At 43.8% G+C, this 11,360-nt stretch overlaps 1 protein-coding gene across 1 annotated transcript; it reads left to right on the plus strand.

Moving 5' to 3' along the window:
- Positions 1 to 592: 592 nt before the first annotated feature.
- Positions 593 to 3,065, plus strand: LOC147902727 (peptide-N4-(N-acetyl-beta-glucosaminyl)asparagine amidase A-like). Its single transcript, XM_087374175.1, has one exon. It carries the CDS (start codon positions 797 to 799, stop codon positions 2,579 to 2,581), a length of 1,785 nt encoding a protein of 594 aa, XP_087230301.1. The 5' UTR covers positions 593 to 796; the 3' UTR covers positions 2,582 to 3,065.
- Positions 3,066 to 11,360: the final 8,295 nt, after the last annotated feature.

The raw sequence follows: 11,360 nt of genomic DNA on the forward strand, positions 1-11,360 counted from the left end.
GTAAAACTGAGCATAGAGCCAAGCCAAGTGGTGCCTATGCTGGAGGATTTTGAAACTTGAAATTCTATTGCTAGAAATTACAAACATTTTAAAATCTCACTTTGAGACCCAGCGGAGCGGGTCTTTAACCCATCGTAGACGGGTCATGCTACTCGTCCTGCATAATGGATGCCTCATTTGTAGCTGTACCTAAAGCGGTAGCTTGTGCAATGGCTAAAGCCTAACCAAAAGTTTGCACAGGCATTCTTGAATAAGGCAGCGTAGTCATTTGCGAAGAAGGGAAACTAACTGGCTGGTACGCAAGATCATTGAAAGACGATGCAAACAACTAGTACGCAAGTTCAAAACAAGTTAAGAACAAAGCCAAATATGTAAGAGTTATGCTGAAGCTACGAGAGACTGCAAAGGCGATGATTGGCAATGCTGAGTGCTTGCCAGCGTTCCAAAAGTTAAGTGAGCAAAAGAGGAAAAGGAAAAGGACAAGGTTTTGTTTTGAGCAGTTGGAAGAACCAAAAGAATTCGCAACAAGAAGAGGATGGACCTTGGCTGGAGTTAGCAAGGATGAAGTAGTTGTATTGTGTGTAGAATCAGAGAGACACTCTGAAGGTGGTTCTATGAGGGAAAGGGAATATTTTGGTTGTTGCCATGACTGATGGGAGAAGCAAGGGAGAAGAAGCAAGCTTCCCGTGGAACTTAATGAATTGAAGAAGAAGAAGCAGAGAAGAAGAAGAAGAATAAGAGGAGCAACATTTGCTCTTCTTCTGCTCTTCTTCTTCCTCTTCATCTTCTTGTGGCTATGGCGACCAGCCTTTTCAGCATCTTCTTCTTCTTCTTCTTCTGCTGCTGCTGCTGCTGCTGCTGCTGCTTTGGCGATGCCTCCCTTGCTCCTCCTCGTCTTCCCCATCGCCATCGCCTCAGACCTCTCCTCCTCCATCGCCATCCCCAGCCTCCTCCCTCCTCTTCTTCCTCCCCCGACATCTTCTTCGAAGTCTCCAAGCCCGTCGTCGATCCCTCCTCCTCCTCCTCCCCCCCCTGCTCCTCCCTCGTCCTCCAACACTCCTTCGCTAACACCTACAGCCTCCCCCCCGCCGTCGCCAACTACACCCCCCCCTCCCATTGCTCCTCCCGCTGGCAGCAGGTCGTCCTCACTTGGAGTGGCACCTGCAAAGGCCGCCAATACGACCGCATCGCTGCCGTCTGGTTCGGTGGCGTCGAATTCCTCAGAACTTGCACCGCTGAGCCTACCTCTCGTGGTATCTACTGGGAGGTCAGAAAAGACGTCACTCGCTTCTCCTCTGTCCTCAAAAGCCCCCAGCTCGTCGTCCTCGAGCTCGCCAACGTCGTCGATAGCACCTACACAGGTATCTTCAATATTAACCTCACCCTCGAATTCTACAAAGCCTCTCGGCGAAAACCTCTCCCTTTCCCTGCCGATTCTGCAGCAGATCTCGTCCTCCCCATCTCGCTCCCTACCCCCCTCTCGCAGGGCTATTGGTTTCAGCTCTCTAGCGAAAATGAGACCGCTTCCAAAACCTTTGAGCTTCCCACCAACGTCTACAGAGCTGTACTGGAAGTCTGTGTTTCTTTCCATGGAGACGACGAGTTCTGGTATACCAACCCTCCTAATGAGTACATCGAAGCCAACCATCTTACTGGCTATCCAGGGAACGGACCATTCAGAGAGGTGCAGGTCTTTTTGGATGGGGTAATCGTAGGCGCCGTGTGGCCGTTCCCAGTAATTTATACGGGAGGAATCAACCCTCTCTTTTGGCGGCCTGCTGCAGCAATTGGTGCTTATAACCTTCCTACTTACGATCTGGAGCTTACACCTTTTGTTGGATTGCTTGTGGATGGGGATAACCACACCATTAGCATGAGAGTAGAGAATGCCATTGGTAGTTGGCCACTGGACGCTAACCTTCATCTTTGGCTCGATCCTAAGACTTCCCAGACAAGTGGCGGGCTTTTGAATTACGATGCGCCTGCTATCTTCTCCGAATTGACATCAGACTTTGAAGGATTGGATGGCACTTTTCATACCACAGCCAAGCGATCAATTTCGTTTTCAGGTTATATAGTTTGCTCGTTGGGGAACATAGTTGCCACAGCCTCCTATTCTTTTGCATTCGATAATGTGCTTGTCTTCCAAAATGATTCTGACATAGAGATCGTGTCTCAAGTCACCCAAATGAAAGGAGACGTCATTGCGAAAACGCCATCAAAAGTAGTGTTTTCTCAAGAAACAACTAACTTTTTTCCACTAGACTTGTATAGCCAAGTCTATTCTGGGCTCGATAGCTCCTACATTGAAGAGAGTAATCTTACGCACTCCTTCAACGAGCAGAGTTCTACTGTTTCTTTGTCTACAAGCACATTCTATTCTTTGCAGAATACACAAGCTGTGCAAGGCAGTATGACTATTGTTGGAAGCACAGTCACTGCTGGAATAGGAGCTTTAGAACAAAATTATGATTTCGATAGCACGGAGGGGTGTTATGAAAGATCAGTGAATACAAAAAACTATAGTATATTGTTGGACGTAATTGATCTATCTTGTAACATTTATAATGCGGAGTACTGATCCTCTTCTGGGGGTTGCTAGACGCCCATGATGAAGAGTGTAAGCTTTCCATCTTCTGAACTTTATCTGGGGGGGCCTTCATATGCTCATAAAAACAAATGCAGATTGCGTTATAGAACATCTTCTTTTCTATGAAGAAGCTGGAGTGTTGGTTCCTCCTTGTTTCTCACCCTGACAAATAGGGGCTGACATATTCTGGACGTCTGTTTCCCTGCCCTATCTTATGTACAGTAAAAGAATGGCTCCACTTTTTACAGTTTGAATTGTCTATATGGACATGTATTTTTAAAGAGAATATTTCAGTCTATAGAAAGTTGTCTCAACTTGGATAAACCACCCTCAGCTTTGACTGTAAAGAGAATGAGCCCATTCACTCTCAGATCCAAATTTATGCAGAGCTGTTGGGCTCTCAGATCTATATTCTTCATCCTGTTGTAAATAGAATATCAATATCAATATAAGAGAAGTTCACATTCATCATCAACTTGACAAGCCTCACCCGCTTGCTTTTTTCATCTGTTTTGATCCATGGTCCACTTCTGTTCAAGGTGATGCTACTGTTGTGATTTGAAAGGGTATGTGGAAACCTGTTCCATATACTTTCTTAGCTACAAACTTCTTGCAGACAGTCATGGGTGTTCTCACGTATTAGTCATCTAGAACCTTTGTGCCCATGTGAAAGTATGTTCTTACAATGGTCTGCACCTATCGTTGGGTGCTGATGACTTACATTATGAATTTGTGCACATTCCTGGATTTATATTGATTCAGCGAATTTTGAATAGGACTGTATTTGTGTGTCTCATGGTGAAGGTTTGAGGTGCTGGTTTGTATATTTGCTTTACTGTGTCCAAATTTCAAAATGTTGCTTTGAAGGGTGAGCAATTAAAATGAACTTTTATTCATAGTGGAAGCAAAACGAACTGAAGGCATTGTCATGGGATATTTTATGATGGTTTTCTTTTCTGATGATTCATCCCTTGATCTATTCAAAGAAATCAACCACAGCCTGCATAGAGGATGGTTTGGAGTTTTGCAAATATTTCCTATGTTGTATGATTATTTACTTGAAATTTTTGTGTGTCAAGAGACTGCAGTTTCTTTTGTTTGTCCTTTCATACAGTGGTGCTTTAAGGTGTATAAAATCGTAATGGCTTGTAGCATTGGATTATTGTAACTCATGGTTGACTGAATGGTCAAGGGAATAATGCATGAAGTCTGCAAATACCCAAATATATGTATGTTTTATGTCTTAAATTATTTCTATCTTAAATGGTGCGTTGCCCTATCAGCTAGATTTAGATTTAGATGTTCATTTGGGAGAGACTAAAATGAAATTGTTTAGACTTCACAAGCAGTCGTAGCTTGAATGAAGAGATTTGGACTACTTTTTGACTAACCTTCTCCTTTAGTGCTAGCCTTCGTCATGGCTGAGTTTGCCCTTCACCTCCGGAGTGCCGACAGAAACTCAATACGAAGACTTTGTATAAATGGATGCTCAAGTATGTGTGGGTGTGTGGATTTGTATGTGTGAGAGCATACTTTTATACTATGGTCTACACCCACTGTTGGGCGCTGATGACGTCAGTGGGGATGTCATAGTAGCTAGTCCCTGCTATGCGTGATGGAGTTTATGGTTTTCAATCTTATGAGTGACTATCGTGAGATTGAAACTGCACTATGTTGTGTTTTTAGAGGATGAGTTTGGGAATGTTCTTGGATTCATCTAGGTATATGTATGTTTTATGAAGTCTGCAAATACCCACATGAAAGTGATGGACAAGTGGCCAACTATCATGAAGAAAGATCTGATCTTGTATGCTGTTCTATTCACTGTGAGTTCTCTTCTCCTCAAGCTCTATAGTGTCAGACATTGAACACTGGAGTTTGTGATAGAATGTAGAATGGCTGCTATCCCCTCAGTCCCAGCTCGATTATATTGTTTAAAATGTATTTTACTTACTTTCATTCCTTAGTTGAAGTTGCTTGACTACTTTGGGTCACGTGATAAATGTGATTTGATCTACGTGCATCAACTATTGGATGTATGTATTGAAATGTCAGGTCATCATTGAGTGTTTATGGCATTTCATAGAACGGTGGTGCTTGCTGAAGGTATGTGAGCTCTCTTGAGGTTTAACATGGAACTATTATTGTATTTGAACTTGGATAGCTGCAAAGCGGTACCATACGTAGAGCATGAGTACCATTACGTGTGCCATATGAAGGTATGACAGTTACGCCCCTTTGTAAGGAAGGGGGATGGGGAGAGAGGAGGCATAGAGAGGGACAGGGAGAGGAATAATACAATAGTGACTGTAGCCCATAGAATGCAATGATTCACTATGTACAACAAATCAAATAGACTGTATCGTAGTTGACTATTGATTTACATACATCATGCATGGAACCAAATAATAAACAAAGAGATTTGACTTGAAACTAAAAGCGCTTAGCTGAAACCAATTACCAAATCAGCATACTATAGCAACAAGTCACGACTTCTATAGTCCAGTCAACGGGGCTGTGTGGACTATGAGACTGATTCGCAGCAACCAGCCTTGAGGTGGGATGAGAGGGGAGAAGGTGGCAAGCACATACATTTATAGTTCCAGGTATACAATTAAAGAGAGGGGGACACATCTGAACCTCACCCCTTAAAAAAAAGAGTTAAACTGCATCCCTACAAAACACACTTTCTACAAAACTTCTTTCGCATACATGTACTGCACAGTATGGAGCGTGCATAACTGTTCCCATGGGAATTTGAGTACGGTATTGTACCAAAACTACCTTGAATAGCTGAAAAATACTCATTTCAGTTGAACATCTAAACATTTTGCATATGGTTGCGTCCACATCTAAGGTGGTTGTTTGATTGATAGTGGGCCCATTGCCCCTATGACTGCTGCCTGCATTGTCAAGTGACCTACAGCCTTATGATACATATGTGCTGACTCAGTCATGATTTGAGGATTCTTGACTACTCTTGATCCTTAAAGAATGATACTAGTGCCCTTAAGGAGGGGTCTTTTTAGTCCATTCGTTTCGTAAGGTGTGCTTTTTTAGAAATGCTAATGTAACATTCTTATGACATGAAAATCGAGAAACTTGTACGTAGAAAGTGTTAGAAAATGCCAAGTGCTAGGAGCATTTCAAGCCTTTTTTGGACGTTGGCGATTCCTTCCTCTGTCATTAGAACTGTCTATGCCAACAGCATGCCAGAAGTACCAGCTAGTAATGGTGTTCATGGTTGTACTCTGCTCATATATGCTCATTGCTCCAACGAGTCAATCCTAGCAATTATGTGGATGAAGGGTTGTACATAATGCTTGGCCATGGTATTATGTAATAGTGATAGAAACAAATGCCACAAATGATGCAGCAAACACAGGCTGAGGAAGCTTGTGCTGCGGTGAGCTAGTTGCTCAAGAACTCAAGCTGGAGAGGAATGCAAACGCATCGCCCAAGCAAAGCAGTGTTGAGGGTCTAAACGTTTTGCATGGTTGTGTCCACTTCTAAGGTGGTTGTTTGATTGACAGTGACCCTGTTGCCCCACAGTTTACGATGGCTGCTGCCTGCTTTATGAAGTGGCCTACAGCCTTATGGTATATATGTGCCGACTCAGTCATGATTTTAGGATTCTTGACTACTCTTGATCCTTAAGAAATGATACTAATGCCCTTAAGGAGGGGTCTTTTTCTTCTATTTGTCTCGTGATGTATGCTCTTTTAGTAATGTCTATGTAGCATTCTTATAACATGAAAATCTAGAAACCTTTACTTAGAAAGTTTTAGAAAATGCAAAATGCTAGGAGCATTTCAAGCCTTTTTGGTACGTCCGGTCTAAAAACTGCACTATGTTGTGTTTTTAGAGGATGAGTTTGGGAATGTTCCTGGATCCATCTAGGTATATATTTCCTTCCTCTGTCATTTTAAAGTGTATGCTAAAATTACTGAAGCCACGGGTGGATGGCGTTCTTCTAATATCTCCTTCATCAATATCCCCTTGAAAAAAAATCATTTAAGTTCCAGCTCGGGAACACATGGTCTCTTGTACGCTTTCAGTTGAGCTGTATATGCAAGTCTTCAGTTCCTGCTGTATGACATGAGCACGTATCGGGCATTGCAGCCCATTAGGTCTAATTGCATGTTACATCGGTATTAGAGCATAGTACTAAGCGTTAATTTGGAACCCCAGAGAGATACTGCCTGGAGTGGTGACCAGAGAGCATGGTCCCGCATGTTTACAATGAGTTGATAGAGATCTAACAGACCATTTAGTAATGGTGTTCATGGCTGTACCCGTCTCAACAATGCTTATTGCTCCAACGAGTCCATCCTTGCAATTTATGGATGAAGGGTTGTTCAGAAGCTTTGACCATGGGATTATGTAATAGTGTAGAAACGGCAGCTACAAATGATGCAGCAAATGCTAGCTGAGGAAGCCTGTGCTCGTGAGTACCTACTTGCTGGAGGGGACTGCAAAAGCGTAAGCAGTGAGTGAGTAGAAAATGCCAAAGAGTGGCACCAATTCCCAAAAGACAACTTTCTTGAAATATAAGCCAATTTTGACTCCTCAGTCGTCCTTTCATGGGATAATTAGTTTGAGAGCTGCTTCCTAGTTATTGATACAGATGCCTAAGACAAGTGCCTACTTGTATCAATGAAGCAATACCTTGGTGATGCACCATTGACTCTTTGATAGGTGCAGTTTTTCAACTAAGTCTTGTAATGAGTGGTATCTCACAGATGTGATGGACTTGGGGTAGATTTTGTGCCCACTTTGAGGAGATCAATGTCTAACCGGGGAGTGAACTAAGGCTACCCAGTGCCACCCGGCTTAATGTGGTGCATGGAAGTAGGAGCTCCTTGAAAAGACAGTGGAGTGATGCCTGGATGGCTAAGTGTGTGAGGAAGATGAGTGTTGTGAGTGGAGATGAAGGTAGTGCCTCAAAAGAGGTGGTCACAGTGGGCAAAGATTCTAGGGAGCAAGCCAAGGAGGATGTTGAATCCATGTCCTACATGGAAGCACTAGCTAAGAAGCTATAGGCTAGTTATACCCGGCTGGAGATGGATGACACTAAGCGGATTTTACAAGCAAAGATGGCACATTGTGCGAGAGAAGTGGCTACCAAAGGTTGGTATGAAGCGGGACAAAAGCACTCGGCCCATAGCTTCAACAATTTCTTATCTTTGAATGTGATATCCCTACATCGGCCTATGTGGCGAGATTCATTGGCAAAGGTTTTTTGCTGGTGCGGTTTGTGTCGGAAGCTCTTGCTAATGGCGCCACTGGGTAGGTCCTACTTGTTTGCAGGTGCTTCGGTGCGTGTTATTCCATGGAGTGCATCTTTTTTAGTGGACGAGTTTCTATATCATGACTACTGAGTGTGGGTGGATTTTTTGAATCTTCCACCATGGTTGGGCAACTCCCTTGACAGGATGGCAACTGCACTTGGAAAAGTTCTACTTATTCTACTGGTTGCCAAATCCCATTTTGTTCGAAAAAGAGCATGGATCCTATGGGATCATGTGCAACTAGTACCTGATTTCATCGAGGTTAAATTTTTGGGAGGTCTATCGATGGCTCAACAAGTCAGGTTTGGACCCTTCACAGACTCCTATTTCATTTGCAAGTAGACGGGACAAGAAATGCTCGAAAAGACCAGCAAATACAACTCTGGCTCGAGCGGACAAGGTCTCATTGCCTACGAGGTTGAACATGCATTAAGATGTACCAGCACAGACGAATGTTAATCAATCAATCCTTGTTGACTCAGCCAACCACCACAAGTGAAGGTGATCATGGATTGGTAGGGGACAACTTGCAGCCAATTGAACCATGGAGGGTGGTGGGTGAGAAAGGAAAACCCAAGTTGGTCAAGACTAGTAAGAAGCCTATGCAGTGTGTTGAGCCAGCTCATGAAGCCTCTACAAACTCAGCTAACGAAGTGGTTGAGCCGCGGGCCCAGTTACATTCGTTACACAACGCTCGGAGACTCTATAGGATGCCATGCATGGCAATGAAGACTTGTCAGATGCAAATCATAGGAAGCTCCTCTTGGAAGAGGAACCTTAGGAGGAGACACCTCGGGAAGTTTTGGCTAGGCCTGAGGGGTTGACCCTCCCCAATTGGCCATCGGCAAATAGTATTTCCAAGAGCATCAAAGAGGCTGCCAAGTCTGCGAGTACAGGGAAAGAGAAAAGGTTTAATTTCTTCAGGGATGCCTGCAAGGTCTTCACACAATAATCGGGGTTTGGGCAGGAGCAATAGGGGTTGGATATTACAGTGATGTATTGGAAAATTAGAGGTTGGTCTAATAAAAGTAAACAAAAGGGTTGTCTTGCTATGGTGAAGAAATTGAGGCCTCAACTTCTTCTTCTTCAAGAAATGAAGTGCGGTCCAGATGACAATTGGTGGTTTAATTGTCGAAGGCTAGGTTTTGAAGTTTTTGCTAGCTATCCTCAGAGAGGCAAGGGTGGCTTGGCAAGGCTGGTGCAAGGTAATCTATGCCCTAAGGAACTTTACAGGGATGAAGATGGATCCATTGTGGCAATTTTTTCGTGTAGGGGGTTGCATTTATCTACAGCTTGCACTCTCCTCAAGATAGAGCTAACTAGTGGGAGTGCCTCGAAGGATGCATGGAAGCTGAGCAATGTCTAGTCAGTGGCGATTGGATTTTTATGAGCAATGAGGTAGACAGGTCGCACCCAATCTCTCAGATCACGAGTTTGGAACGAGATGCATGGGAACATTTGACGTTGAGCAAGGGCCTTATAGATTGTGCTGAATTGAACCCGAAAGGTATGATAGTTTTCATCGAAGAAAGGGAGAAGAGTTCCAAACTGCTAGATTAGACAGGATCTATGCCTCTGAGGAAGGATGGTGGTGGCTGAGAAGTCCTATGCGTGGTGAAGTTGTCCTTGGCACGGGGATCTTAGATCATGTGCCAGGGGTTTAGTCCTTTGGTGTGCCAGTGGTAGTAGAGAGGTCATTGGACATCCTGTTCAAATTTAAGAAGTGTCACTTAGAATCTAAAAAGTTATGTAGAGAGATCAGGCAATTATGGTCTAGCCACAGGGTCGACTTCATAGACCCATGCGGTAAATGGGATGCATCCATTCGCCATGTGTTTGTCAGGGCTAGGGAGGTGAAACACCACTTCAGGGAGAACAGGAAGAATGATGCAGACAATGTGATTTGCTATTGGTGCGGCACTGTCCTGAACTCCCACCAACCCCTATCTCTTGACTGTTATGGTTGAAGTTGAGTCAGCTCTGCAGGCCAAAGAGCACGAAGAGGCAGAATGGGCCAGGTTCAGAAGTAGACAGCTCTGGCAGTCAGTCAGGGACTACCCCTCTAAATTTTTCTTCCAGGTTGTGAAAAGGAAGCATGAAAGAGTCTTGGTGGACATACTCATGGATAAGGTGGGTCACCTAGTTACTGAATTTTGGCATGTACTGGAGATGTTCAAAAAATAACTAAGTGCTATAGTTGGTGAGGAGGCCATCCAAGATGATCCCTGGCGAAAATAAGTGGCCAACCTGATGGACAGAGTTTGGCCCATAATTTTTGAGTACCAGCGAGGGATTCTGGTCAAATCCTTCTCAACAAAGGAGCTAGAGGAAGCACTCAACACCATGGATAGGATCATAGGTCCTGAGAGCCTCCTGTAGAATTCTATAAGGAGTTTTGGGATGTAATGGGGGATGACATGAGAGACATAGCTAACGTGGCAATGGACAAAGGCTCCCTGTCTGAAGATTTCAACGCCGGCCTTATCAATATATTTCCAAAAAGACAAACCCATATCAATGTTGGTGACTAGCACCCAATAACAATGCTGAACACGGCGTACAAGTTGATAGCCAAAGCCATGGTGATCGGGATCAGAGAAGCTTGCATGGGGATTGTGCATCATGAGCAGAGCGGCTTTGTCAAAGGACAAGAAATCTTCGACAATAGCTTGAATGTCTCGCTTGCTTTTGACCATGTTGCAAATTTAGGTCAGCAGGTAATTCTCTTTGGCTTTGACCTTGATAAATTCTTGATGTGTTAGATCATCTAGGCTTTAGAGAAGTTTTCATTAGGATGGTTTCGACATTGTTTGGTAACGCCTCGGCTATCCTCTGCCTCAATGGAGGGGTCGTGGGCATGTACTCCCTTAGGCGCTCAATTCACCAAGGTTTCCCTCTCACTCCACTCCCTGTTCACTATTTACATTATCCCATTTATTCATCAGATCAAATTTGTGTGTCTCAAGAAAGGATTAAGGGAGTGTCTCTTCCCTTGGGGTGTCACCTAGTCATGCAACTTTTTGCGAATGGCACAATTGCCTTCTCTATAGATGAGGAGTCGAGTGTAGCTAGCTTAATGGATGTAATGGATACATTCTATTGAGCCTCTGGCTCTTAGTGTAGTCTTGCTAATAAACATTTGTGTTAAGAACAAATCTTGAGTCTGCGTCAACACTGGTTAAGTGCCCTGCAAGTGACGAAAGGGGAAGTGGTCAAATATTTAGGAGCCCTAGTGGGCATTGGGGTCTTGGTCAAACAAAGATTTAATTGGTTTATGTAGAGGATCAAGGGCAAGTTGAAGGCCTGGCATGGCCTCTACTTGAGCTGGAAAGGAAAAATTATAGTTATCCAACATGTTATGTCGGCCACCTCGACGTAGTTAGCCACCATCTGGAAGTTCTTCAGATCAAATTGGGATGAGTTTGAATGTTTGTTGTGGGCATTATTATCGATAGGGAAGAGAAAACTTCACCACATCC

This window comes from Dipteris shenzhenensis, chromosome 4 (assembly GCF_047967505.1).
Source record: "Dipteris shenzhenensis isolate YYH24624 ecotype China chromosome 4, Dip_SZ_1.0, whole genome shotgun sequence".
Classification (NCBI taxonomy): domain Eukaryota; kingdom Viridiplantae; phylum Streptophyta; class Polypodiopsida; order Gleicheniales; family Dipteridaceae; genus Dipteris; species Dipteris shenzhenensis.